Source organism: Amia ocellicauda, chromosome 13, assembly GCF_036373705.1.
Source record: "Amia ocellicauda isolate fAmiCal2 chromosome 13, fAmiCal2.hap1, whole genome shotgun sequence".
Classification (NCBI taxonomy): domain Eukaryota; kingdom Metazoa; phylum Chordata; class Actinopteri; order Amiiformes; family Amiidae; genus Amia; species Amia ocellicauda.
In genome coordinates this window covers 13677149-13690699 of record NC_089862.1, presented here as the reverse complement: position 1 = coordinate 13690699, position 13551 = coordinate 13677149, and the positions used below count along the sequence as shown (strand labels likewise).

At 38.6% G+C, this 13551-nt stretch overlaps 1 protein-coding gene across 6 annotated transcripts in view; it reads left to right on the top strand.

The window, feature by feature from the left end:
- sh3rf1 (SH3 domain containing ring finger 1) overlaps positions 1-13551 on the top strand; it is a 68943-nt gene that overhangs the window by 42615 nt on the left and 12777 nt on the right. For all 6 annotated transcript variants that reach the window (XM_066719980.1, XM_066719979.1, XM_066719974.1 and 3 more), the window contains 4 exons: positions 6391-6666; positions 8687-8782; positions 10959-11264; positions 12262-12372. In XM_066719980.1, coding sequence (XP_066576077.1) covers positions 6391-6666; positions 8687-8782; positions 10959-11264; positions 12262-12372 — 789 coding nt within the window. The remainder of the gene's footprint in view (positions 1-6390; positions 6667-8686; positions 8783-10958; positions 11265-12261; positions 12373-13551) is intronic.

Below are 13551 nucleotides of genomic sequence, written 5' to 3'. Positions count from 1 at the left end.
GTTCTTGTCAAACACAAATACATACCTGCATGCATGCTTGCATACATACTGCATTTGGTGTAAACAAAACTTGTGCATGTCTTTATTCCAACATGTTAAAGACCTTTCAGTGAGGTCAGGTTAATAATCTCCACCAGCTCAATGGCTTATTTCTGTTCTCCTGTAACAAGTACATGTTATTTCTGGAGAAAAAGAGCTAAACATAATAATCAGTTTCCTTGTTTATCGGTGACCTTTTCAGTTTGGGTGTATTAATAGGCCTCAACCCTGACTGATATAGGTCTAGAATTTACGTTTTTATGTAGAAGTTTCTCTTAAATAAACGAGAAGTTTTTGTTTTCAAATGTTCAGAGTTCCCCTCTGATGGGATTTGAGCAAGGTCATGACAAAACCATTCATGTTTTGCCTTTACTGTCATTGTCGTTGTTTGTTTTGCATGGCTTTAACGATCGTTGTTTTTTGCGGGGGAGAAAATATCTGCGGGTCATGCATTTAAATGTATATTTGTTGCCAAATGATTTGCTTCTCCTGCCATTTCTCAGCATGTCTGGCAGATGAGGAAATGGGTAACAGTTGTCTGCTTGGCATTTTTTTTTCTGTGTTCCGATTCATAGGCTGCCAAAGATTTACTTGTAATATTTAATTATCTAGGCCTTCATGTGTTTAGAAGATTCAACCTTTTGATTCACAAAATAAATAATATGTATTCCCTGGAGAATTTTTATTGCTTCCGCCCCCCCCCCCTTTTCTTAGATTCTTTTGTACTAGTAAAGCAACATTTTCTTTAGAAGAAAGTGGTATTTTAACGATTCTTTGTCTTGAAGTTTGAACTATCCAACTTAAGTGTACCTTTTGAAGCTTCCATAGGATTACTCAATCAAGCTGCTCAACTTTCAGTTTTCAAATGCTGTGTAGTGCTATATCTGAACATATGGCATTGTTAACTCTCTAATGTGTCTCATGGGCTTGAAATGTAAGATGAACATGATTTTTTACATTCTGGACGTTTTTCAGGGTTCTCAAAGGACCATCCTATCATGTAACCACATTTTAAATGGATATCACATCTTGAAGGATGGGAAACCTGTGTAACCTTTAAGAGAGTGATGAGTGTGTTTGGATATGTACATGATACCCTATATCGTGTTCTCAGATTCAGTTCTGTAGTTTTGACTGACCAGTAACATCAGACATTTTGGTCTTTTCCCAATGTTATAATGTTTAAACTTTAAGTAGTTGTGTGTACATTTTAAAATCTTAAGCATATACAGGGTGAAACTAATTTCTGTCCAAAAACACAGTCCGGAGGTGAAATGTTTAAAAGGTTGTTCAAAGACCGCACTGAACTGTAAAAGTGTGATCACGAGGGCACTAAAATATCTTCGGGACTCTATAATTTAGACCAGTGAATGGATTATAAATCCTCTCAACCTGTCTCTGCAGTCTGTCCCTCACTTTTTTTTGTTTAAGTTCTCAGCCTGAAAGGCTAAAGGTGACGCCCCCCCCCCCCCTTTTGATTAAGCTAGCAGAAAATGGGAACTACAAACCTGCCGATAGCCTGCAGAGATCTTTCAGCTTTCGTTTTATGTGTAGCCAAAAGAAGGGAGCAGGGAGGAGTGGAGACTGGGACTCCCTTCAAATGGAGGGAGGAGATTTTGTGGCAATGTGAGCAGTTCCATTTGACAGAGGTTCTAAGGGAAAGTAAGTGGCTTTGAAAAGGCCACTGTGAGCAATAGACGAAACCCAACTGCTACACCTCACTTTCTCCTCTCCCACTAATGTCCTCACTGTCTGGCTGCGCTCGAGTAATGTATGCAAATTGCATCTTTGCACTTTTAAGTACAAATTCTAAAGTAATTTTTTTTAATACTATGAACCCGTGTGTGTGTATAATATATATCTATATATGCATTCCTGCAAGTAGGCTAATTATACAGGAGGATGACAACTTGAAACAGCAAAGCATCAATGAAATGTAGAGTGAAATTCTGATGGGACTCACTGAATGTAGTAGAGAGACCCATCTCTGACGCAGTGCGGTCTTGCTGGTTAAGTTGGTCTCGCTGAAAACCTGCTTTTGATCTTCGGACAAGTTTCTGTCATCTCGGACCTTTCTGCATACCATGATCATGTGAGTTTTGTTATTCTTAACAAATAGCTGTGGTTTTATGACCCATTATTATGCATTTACATCACAAAACCAACTGGCATTTTGGTACAATAGTCTTTCTTTACGAAGAAGAGGCCCAGGATTAAGGGAGCTGGAGCTCGCTTTTTGTCTGTCCCTTCTCAAAGGAGGGGTTGCCCCTCCCCCAAGCTGGGTTCAGGGAATGTCAGCTGAAGGGAGAGTGGGTGCACTTTGACACTAGCAGCGCAGTGGGTTTTTCAATGGGACGGCAGAAGAACGAAGATAGCACGGCTTTGCCACTCTCATCCCAAATCGTTTTATCAAATTAAAGTATTTAGTTGTTGTGAGAAACTTGCTTCAAAAGCTGACTTAATGTTGGAGAAGGAGTTTTAATTTCATGAAGATACGATTGTTTTTAATAAAATTGTTTACAAGATAACTGAAGAAAACATACTATGACAGCTTGCATGATTTTAGAAAAGACGTACTATGAAGTGGTAACAAGCTAGGTATGCACTGACAAGACCCAGTTCTGTCTTCGCCAGCTGTGAGTGGAGACAGGGCTGTTTGCGCTCGTGAAGGAGCTCAAGTGCTGTGGCTTTGCAGCTGAAGCCGTGGACGTGGAGCCTCAGTGATTTATGTCGTGAATCTCAGCTGGAGCATGGCCTGCTCATGTGACCCAGGGGAAGAGCCATATGTATTGTACTCTCTCCTGTTTCCAGTCAGCTGTGTAAATGGGAACAATCTGGGAAAAAAATTATCTTGGAATGGGGGTAACAATAAAAATATGAATAAGATTGGCTCCAATTCGTATTGCTTAGCGTAATTAAAACCATATTCGTATTGTAATTTATAACTTTGAGGCTCAGCTAAACATAGGGGTTATAATTTTGGGGAGAATATTTTAGTTTTTCCAAATTTGGAAGATTTTTTGGTCATAAAAACGTGGTTGTTTGCCCCCCCTCCATAAATCCGGTAGGCTGTGTCTCAAAAAAGCATTTAGATAGTAATCTGATGTTATTTAGATATGAGGTTAAATCATGTGTCTGTTGAAAGGTTCCCTCTTTCCTCTGTCTCTCAGCTGCCTCTGGGCTTCTCCTGGCAAGCCTGGGACTGACAGGCACAGCCCTGCATTATGCAGGACCAGCGGCGGTTTTACACGCATCGCTCCCAGGTTCATTTACAGAGGCTGAATACACGTACACGGAGAAAATATCTTTGGCTCAGGATCTGGTGGTAGTAACTCAAGCATTAACCAATAAAATTCAGTATTTGGCTTTGTTTAGCTGAATTGGAAGGAACCATGATTTGCATATTTTCTTAAATTGACCTGTTTTCAAGTTCTAGGCATAAATTTAAATTATTTACCTTCAAGTATGAAAAAAAAAAAGTGATGAAGGCAGTTATAGCATTTTTTGTGTACGTTTAGTCAAATACCAAAACTGTAGGATTATTGATAATTGCACCCAATTAATCAGGATGATATACATTTATGAGATGTTTATCTAAACAATACAGCTTTGTACGTGTTGTAACGTAAGTAATAACATAAGTTTGGTTCTAGGAATACTTTCATTTTTAAATAAACCCCCCTTTAGTTTTTGGACAGTGTTGGGGAGCAGAATAATTTCAATTAATTCAACTTGGACAAAGAATATCACATTTTATATATAGAGTGTACCTGAACCTCATGAAGTTTCTTGAACAACTACTCATGTCTACCTTAAGGGAATTCCATATGAATGTAATACATTTATTGTATACAGTTAACACATCCAGTAATTCCTGTTACAAAAATGTAAAATAATTCATGATGTATGGGATTTTTAAATGTTTTTAAAGGGATAGTCTGTTTTGGCCCAATGTGACTTTTATTTACTTTTTTGTTGTTGTTTTTGAATAAATTGTTTGTCTCACTGAATTGAGTTATAAGTGTAAACTTGGTTTAGTACGTTGAAATAATAACTCAAACAAAAATCCACCGGAGGGCTACAAATGCACTAGTGCATAAACGATGCACTGTTGCTGAGTTTCCCTTTGTGTGTGTGTGTGTGTGTGTGTGTGTTAGAAAAAGCCCAAGGAAGCTGAGTATCTCTCCTGTGTTCAACCTGTATCTAAAATTAATATGAGAAATGAAGCATTTTGAAAGGGGTAGAATGTTACCATTCAGATGGAAACTAACCTTTATAAAAGGACTTAAATGCATCTAAAGAAATTCTTAAGTGCTCCATTTCTTTTTACCTGTAGAATATGTATAGATAGGTTAGAAGTTGGTTATGTACATTTGTTTTTTTTTTTGCCATCTTTCTTTCAAAGCAAATTTTAAGCACTTGTATTAAGTGCTACTAAAACTTTTAAATTGGTCATTCATTAAAATATCTGTAGCAGAAATTGTATCTTGACTCTTCAACTTGTCATTTAATGTTCTGCACTGCAGAAACATATGTTTAATGTGGTGTACTAATCAAGTGAGGAAAAGTGTAGTAGAGCTTTTGTCTTCTTTGCTTCTTAAGCTTGAAATGCACAGGATTTATTCCTCTACTTCTTTTGGTTTCAGTACGATGTCTTTTTATTTTATTATTTACTAAAACATGGAGAAAATCTGCACTACCAAGCAGAGGAATGAGTTCTTAAAATGGGCATTGGCTGTGGGAAAGTAGATTAGTTGCTGGGCACACCAGTGCCTGAACGTGAAATGTGTTAGGAATATGTATTAACTGTTCAGTGACAAACCCATTTATCACCCAAGAACAGGTCATTGTTGCCCTGATCTGTGGAGATCTCCTGAAAGATCTATTCAGCGGAGATATTGTTAAAGACCGGAGTAAATATGCATTTCAATGAGGCCTTTTCAGGATGAGTCTGAGATAGAATGGCCAGTATCCAAAAAAGGGAGGGAGGTCTGTGCCACAGATAGAGTTTCTGAGGAGAACCCATGAATAGCAACTACATCCAGTTACTGGGATTCTCGGTCCAGAAAAAATCGGGCACATTGAATAGGAGCTTTAACTAGGCTATTGCAGAGTATGCTATGTGACTGAGCATTTTAAATTAAAGATTTAAATTAGAATGATGGCTGGAGTTTAAAATTCTTGTAACGGATATTCTTGCTGAACCCATTTAAAAGCTGCCCTGCAGCTACATCTTTGGCACTCGGATGTGTTTTTTTTTATTTATGAATTTGTCCTCCAAGTACCAAATTGGTATGGCCTATGGGTCTCACAGACATTATCTGAATGTACTGTCAGGTTTTCATACATGCTCTTAACAGGCACATCAATTTGAGGTATTGTGTTCTGTCATAAAGGATAAACTAAAATAAATAGATACATTAGACATTTTACACTGAAGAGGGACAATGCTTCACTTTTTATTAAACAACATTCTACAGAAAATGCCTGTAAATGAAAACCTTCGGTTAGCCTTCAGCTATGTTAATTTTTGCCTGTTATCACACAGGAGCACCAGTTGAATCTGAAAATATCTGTGCTTAGGAAAGCATGCCGTTTACTTGGTGTACTATCAGTCCTGCAGTGGAATAGGTCTGATACGGGAGCAGACCATCTCTCCCACAGTGTCTGTTGGCTATGCATTAGCATTGGATATTGCAGCACAGGGCTGTTCTCACTGATAATGTGTGGAGGCTGAGAGATTGGCTGTTATTCCCTCCGGCAGGCAGGTGAGGGCAGGTATTTCTCACCAGTGAGGATGGTCAGTAGTTCAGTTGAAGTAGAGAAGCCTGTTGGCACCTAAGATGATTGACTGTTTTGTGGTCTCAAAAGGTGCAGATATTGTAATCAAAGTTCTGTATAGTGGTTATTTGAAAATACCCTTATTTTACTGTATCTGAAAATCTTCCATCTTGAAGCAAAGAGCTTAGCATCACTGGAATATTTTAATTTTCGTTTTCTCGCAATGCTCCTTTACAGCAATTGTTTCAACATCACAGAGTTGTAGATAGTCCATAAGAAAAATGTTGTTAACACTATATCTCATTATGTGCATCCTTTAGGTCAGTGTTCTCATTCTCTAATAATGCATAATCTAGTTGAAATGTGAGGGTTTTCATTCCAGATTTTTTTTATTACTGGGAAATTAGTTTCTTAGTGCTTTGAAATTCATACATTTTTAAATTATCCATGAACTCCTTTTCAATGCAGGCAAGCATGTGAAATAAAGCTTTTTCATATTAGATGTGAGCTACTTTACAGTCCAGAGTTAAGCTGCTCATATAATAGTTATGGTTCTTTTCTTTGTTGCAGGGTGTACCACAGTTACCGTGTGCCAAAGCATTGTATAACTACGATGGCAAAGAGCCTGGCGACCTCAAGTTCAGCAAAGGTGACATCATCATCCTGCGACGACAGGTGGACGAGAACTGGTACCACGGGGAGATCAATGGAGTTCATGGCTTCTTTCCCACCAACTTTGTTCAGATAATCAAACCCTTACCTCAGCCTCCACCTCAGTGCAAAGCACTTTATGACTTTGAAGTGAAGGACAAGGAAGCTGACAAAGACTGCTTGCCCTTCTCAAAGGTAAGAAACGCAAATCTTCGCCACTGAAATCAAGGCATTTTGTTTAAAATACTTGGAAAGACATCAATTAATTTAGGAAATGAATTGAAAATGAATTGTATGTTGACCTTGATACAAAAGTACTGCTGCCACATGAATTACAGGTATCCAAGAGGAAGGAAGGTACAAAACCCCACTGATACAAAGATTTTATAATTTGATTTGAAATATGCCTGGATATGTTCGTTTGCCATTGTATTAAGCAGCCTTTGTCTTGGATTGCAGAAGATCAATTGAAGACAATACAGACAGCATGACTGATGTTACAGTAAATCCAGAAGGAATAGGTTTTTGCTTTCTTTTTGATACACACTTTGCATAATATAAATAATACATTTCGTAGTATACATATTTATTTGAAGATATTGTGCATATAGTCTGTAGTTTTTACAGCCTAATTATTGCAGATCCATTTAGTAGATTTTATTCAGTGGTTATAAATTCCATGTATTTTGTAACATTCTTCAAATTGGTTTCCTTCAAATTTAACAACCTTGTAATGTTTTACACAAACATTAAATGTAAGGGTCATTATAGCCTCCATGTTTCAAAATTAAGAAAGGCTTATGAATTACATTTCACAACTTTATAGAATTCTAATTCTACACCTAACAATTTTGTCTTCAGTTTCCTGTTGAGAAGCATTGTTCCTCACAGGCTTTGCTCCATCACGTCTCATGGTCTCTGCTCTCAGTCCTCCCACCTTGTTACTTAGAATAACCTCTTATTATAAAAGATGTTGTTTCATCTCTTTTTTTATGTTTTATCAATTTGCTTTGAAATCATGAAGCAAAGCTTTATATGTCAGCATTAAAATTGCACCTGGGGTGAAATCTTGTGCTGTAGGAGGCCATGTAGGTGCTCAGTAGCCTTCAATTAAACCACTCACTTCTGTATAACTCATGTACTGTAAAGCAATTCATGAGGTGTCCCATTTGACCAGCTGATTGACAGATAAAAATGTTGTTATGCATCCATTAAAAATAAACACACAAGAAAAATAACATTTAAATACTGTTAGTTTACTTTCTAGATAATTGTGACATCATACTGGTGCTTTGACTAGCCTGTAAGGCAAAATCTTCCTTCTTCGAAATAGTCTGTCCCCATTTATTGTTTCAGAAGCCAATGGTGCCTTTGGCAGTCATGACCTGCTAATGATTTTTGCTGTGTTGTCTTTTATATGAATCTATCTTTCAATTTGACCACGAGTAATAACTGATGTGTAATGTGCAGTACATAGCTCAAAAGAAAAACTAAAAAGTTGGCTGCACTGAATTGTTTAGGATCAGCCTTCTTGACTGATGCAGTTGATATGTAGATATTTTCAAGGTTCACTGTGAAAAGGAGCCTGTTACAGTGACTAGGTTATACTCCCCTAGACTTGCAATAGCATACTAACCCCCTCACCACATCGTCCCCTGCCATAGTGGGTTTGTTGCTCACTTTCAGTTGTCATGATCAGGCTTGAGGTTTGAGCACATACACTGCATAGAAAATGTGCTATTAATTGGCACTGTACAATATTCTGTCCATGAAATCCCCCAAAGCACTCCCTTTTACCCCATTTGTGCATTCGCTTGAAGGTTTGAGGATTTATACAGTAATAAGTGTGGTTACTATGATACATGTAGAATATCTTGGGGCTGAAGTATTCTAATGTATTCTAAATCAATAGAGGTTATGAAGACCAAAGGTTTAAAACTTTGATTATGAATTATGTATTTGGATGTTTTTTTAAATAATGCTTTAATTTAGTGGGGTAGATTTAACAGCTTTAATTTAGAGAAAATCTGTTAAGAAAAGGAACATATTTATGCACCTCTTGCTGGGGTTATACTGCAGTTTACAGTCTTTGCCTTAGGCCCTTAGAGGAATGGATAACTAATGTAAAACATTACAGCTTGTTGAACCTTACCCAGTATTTTTATGTGGGAGTAGGAAAAAAAAAGTAGTACTTGACAATTTCTCATTTTTTCAGGATGATATTTTGACTGTAATTCGACGAGTGGATGAAAACTGGGCCGAAGGAATGCTTGGAGATAAAATAGGAATCTTCCCCATATCTTACGTTGAGGTAGGAATAATCTGTTTTGATATTGCAAATGCTTTTACAAAATGTGTTCTATCATAAACAGTGGATGCATTCAAAAGTGTGTGTGTGTGTGTGTGTGTGTGTGTGTGTGTATGTATGTATGTATATATATATATATATATATAATTTATTTATTTAAATTCCATTCACTTTGTTTTCATACCATCAGTAATGGACCAGCTTGAAGATTTAGGTCTGTTTTTTCATACCTTTTCACATTCTGAAGCTAGGTTTGGGATGCAGTTGGGTTATATTTATGTTGTAAGTCGCACTGGATAAGGGCGTCTGCCAAGAAATAAAAATAATAATAATAATAATATATCACTGACATGGATTTGTAGCCCTTGGACACCCACAGGCCACTCGTATTTCTAATGAAAACTTACTGTCAATAATAAAACCCATCTACCAAGCCTGTCTCCAATAAACAGCCATTGCTTTTGTAGAGGAGCATCTTTTAAAAATTCTTATTTCAATCAAAAAAGGCGGTTGAGATTCAGGTGTGAAACACTTCACCTATACAAAAGAAATATAGGAAGTATTCACCCCCTTGGACTTTTTCACATTCTTTCGTGTTACAACCTGACATTTCGATGCATTTAAATTTAATCTTTTCACTTTGATTTTCATAACCTACTCCATACTTTCAATGTGGGGAAAAAAATTGGGGTGAAAAAAACAAACCAATGAAAATGTAACCAGTCAATTTGCTTAGAACTGGCAAACTCCCAAACTGAGCAGCCAAGTTAGAAGCCACCAAGAGACCAATGACTACTTTAAAGTGCCTGCAGTGTTCCATGGCTGAGATGACATGCAGACAGTTTCTCTCAACAATAGCTCAGGTACTCCACAAATATGACCTGTATGGAAGAATGGCAAGAAGGAAGCAATTTCTGAAAAAGACCATGTAAAATCCTACTTGGAGTGTGTAAAAAGATGTGGCAAAAGATTCTGTGGTCCACTGAAACAAAAATTGAACTATCTGGCCTAAATGCAAAGCATTGTGTTGGGTGCAAACAAAGCACATCACCCAGGTAACACCATCCCTACTGTGAACCACAGTGGTGGCAGCATCATGCTATGGGGGTATTTTGCATCAGCAGGGACTGGGAAGCTCATCAGGGTAGAAGGCAAAGAGGATGAAGTTAAATACAGGCAAATCCTTGAGGAAACCCTGCTTCAGTCTGCAAAAGACCTAAGACTGGAACAGAGGTTTTAGTTTCAGAAGGAAAATGACTCCAAGCACACAGCCTAGGTGACACTGGAGTGAATGTCCTTCTCATACAAAGATATTCAATTTTTTTTAATGTTTCATTACATGTTTCTCAATAATAAATCTGTACAATAGGTTCTGTAAATCAAAGGGCAAAATCCCATTGAAATGCAAACAAATTTCAGCTTGTAACACAACAAAATGTGGAAAAAAGGGTGGTGAATTCTTCCTACAGCCACTATAAATGTGAGTCAACGTGGTATAAAATGTGTAGTGTTTATGATTCAACAATGATCCTTTTGTCTGTATGGTTCTAGATATTGTACCCTTACAGTATACTGTGTAGCCTCCAGAGGCCTCTTAAACTTGCAGAAATAGAATCCAGTGCAAGCCACTAATGTGACAGTTTAACTTTATAGCATTACAACATCCACAGACAGTAGCACCCTGTTGTCCTGGTGTATAACTCATTGAGTCCCCCCTGTGGACAGCACAGGAAGCCATGTCATGTGACTTATTGCAAAAAATGCATTAAAGGGATGTGACACGTACATCCAACCAGCAGGACAGGGAACAGAACAGTCCATGCTTTCACTTTAACTTTTAACTGCCTTTACATAACCCCCCTGTCCCCCTACCTGAAAATATACAACTGCACCAATTTTAAATTAAAATAGACTCTTTTACATAGACTTACTGATGTGCATGTTGATGCAGTAATTAGCATTATTTAGCTTTATCGGTATTCTGAATATCTGCGCTAGGGTGTTCGTAAACATTACCTCACAGGAAAAAACAAAACAACAAACTTTCATTTTTTTATGAAGCCAAGCACAAAGCCTATTGCCAAGCATAATACCACCATCAAGCAGTGGGTTTGTACTTGGCACTTGTTAGGATTTGTCAAATGCAATAAAACTCCCTGCATTCTCCTCATTCCCCCAGTTCAACTCTGCCGCCAAACAGCTGATCGAGCTGGACAAGCCCTCTGACTCCGGGGGGGATTCGGGGGAGGGCACCTCGGCAGGCGCTCAGAGCAATGGCGTCCAGAAGCCCGCCGATGCCAAGAAGAACACCAAGAAGCGGCACTCCTTCACTTCCCTCACCATGTCCAACAAGTCCTCCCAGGCCTGCCAGAACCGCCACTCCATGGAGATCAGCGGCCCAGTGCTCATCAGCTCCAGCAACCCCACGGCCGCCGCGCGCATCGGGGAGCTGACGGGGGGCCTGTCTTGCAGTGCTCCCTCACAGGTTAGCGCACAGGAGCGTTGAGGGCCACATGCACACAAGAGCGTTGAGGGCCACAAGCTTTGTCCATCACAGTAACAGTAACATTAAAATTGAAATAAGAAAACTCCCTTATTTCTGTTCATGGTGCCTCAAAGTACATCTTCACCCTAGTGATTGCGCAACTACTGAACACAAGTTGAGTGCCAGCATTTTGATTAGATCACACACACCAGGCTTCACCCTTGAGATTTCCGACAACCCCACTTCATAATGCAAAGCTGTGCTGTGATTGCAAGACACTAAGAGAGGATGGCATTTTACATGACAATTTCTTATTTTTGTTTTCGGTAAAAGATTGGGATCTGCTGTGTGAAGATGTTAGAGTATTAAACACATTTACGCCAGAAAATATAGTAATTAGTCTTCCCATTTACACAAGGGTGAATGGCTGTGAAGGAATTTAGTTTTAATTGTCTAAGCCAAGTCATTGCTACTACTGTCTCTTCCTCTTTGCAGATAACCTTATAATCAGCTACGTTTGCTCTTACTAGGATTTACAATTAAGCTGGGTTTCATATATAGTACAATACTTCCACAGTTTTTAATTTTAATGAAGTTTGTTAATCCCCCCCCCCCTCATAATTTGAGATTCTTGGTGTTGGTGTGATATAATACCTTGATTTATATTCTCCTTGCTCAGTTTAGTGTGTTCAGAATGAGTTTAGGTAAGTCAGCAGTCATAAGAATTGAATGTGCTGTGCCAACTGGAATTATTGTTAAACAGAGAATTTGTCATTCTACAAATGACATTTCCAGGCCATCTTTTTTTTGTGGTGTTTAGGTAGGGGTTTATAGGTTGCTGTAAAAATTGTTCCGTCTTTTCAAGAATAATGATAAGTGTTTGTGTTTGGTAGTTTGGCATCTATTGGTCATAATTCAGGCCTAATGTGTGTTATTCTGTTTTTGTGTTATGATGGAGATGCTCCTGAGACTGTAATTTGTCCACTTGGTTTTGCAGGTCCATATTAGCACAACTGGTTTGATAGTGACTCCCCCTCCAAGTAGCCCCGTCACCACGGCAACAACTTTCACTTTCCCTTCAGAGACCAGCTACCCGATCGTCCCCGTGGTAAGATCAACAGCCCCATTCAACACACAGCCTAAAGCTTTCATAAGAAATCTGCCAAAACATCTGATTTTCTCAGTAGATGGTGTTTTTTTAAGATCTGAGAACAACTACATAGTTAAACATATAAACTAAAATATCTCTGTTCTTTAAGGTACCAGCTAAAGTTAATTCTCAATTAATCCACAGCTGTCTGTCTGTTATACGAATATAAACAGTAACAGTGCATATGAGTGTGAAGGAGAAAAGTGAAGCAATATTTCTCACTGCTTAGCAGAGAGAAATCATTGCACAAAGAGGAGAGTTTTAAACTGCCTTTTGAATGGTAACTAATTTCCAAAAGGAAACAAACGGTAGATCTTTTTTCTTCCCCTAATTGACAACATATGTTCATGTTCATATTAAAATTTGAACAACTGGATGAGCATAACAAGCCAAATTGTCTCGTGTTTTCTTGGGTTTTCATGCTCTCATACAGTGTAAAAGCAAATTGATAATTTTGTCCAAACAAAATAGCTTAAAAAAAAAATAATTGTAGAATACCTGTAATTCACATATTATTCTGCATTCGACATACATATATATAAATATATATATATATATATATATATATATACACCGATCAGCCATAACATTATGACCACCTGCCTAATATTGTGTAGGTCCCAAAACAGCCCTGACATGTCGTGGCATGGACTCCACTAGACCTCTGAAGGTGTGCTGTGGTATCTGGCACCAAGACGTTAGCAGCAGATCCTTTAAGTCCTGTAAGTTGGGGCCTCCATGGATCGGACTTGTTTGTCCAGCACATCCCACAGATGCTCGATTGGATTGAGATCTGGGGAATTTGGAGGCCAAGTCAACACCTTGAACTCGTAATTCATCAGACCAGGCCACCTTCATCCATTGCTCCGTGGTCCAGTTCTGATGCTCACGTGCCCATTGTAGGCACTTTCGGCAGTGGACAGGGGTCAGCATGGGCACCCTGATTGGTCTGTGGCTACGCAGCCCCATACGCAACAAACTGCGATGCACTGTGTGTTCTGACACCTTTCTATCAGAACCAGCATTCACTTTTTCAGCAATTTGAGCTACAGTAGCTCGTCTGTTGGATCGGACCACACGGGCCAGCCTTCGCTCCCCCCGCCCATGACCCTGTCGCCGGTTCACCGCTTTTCCTTC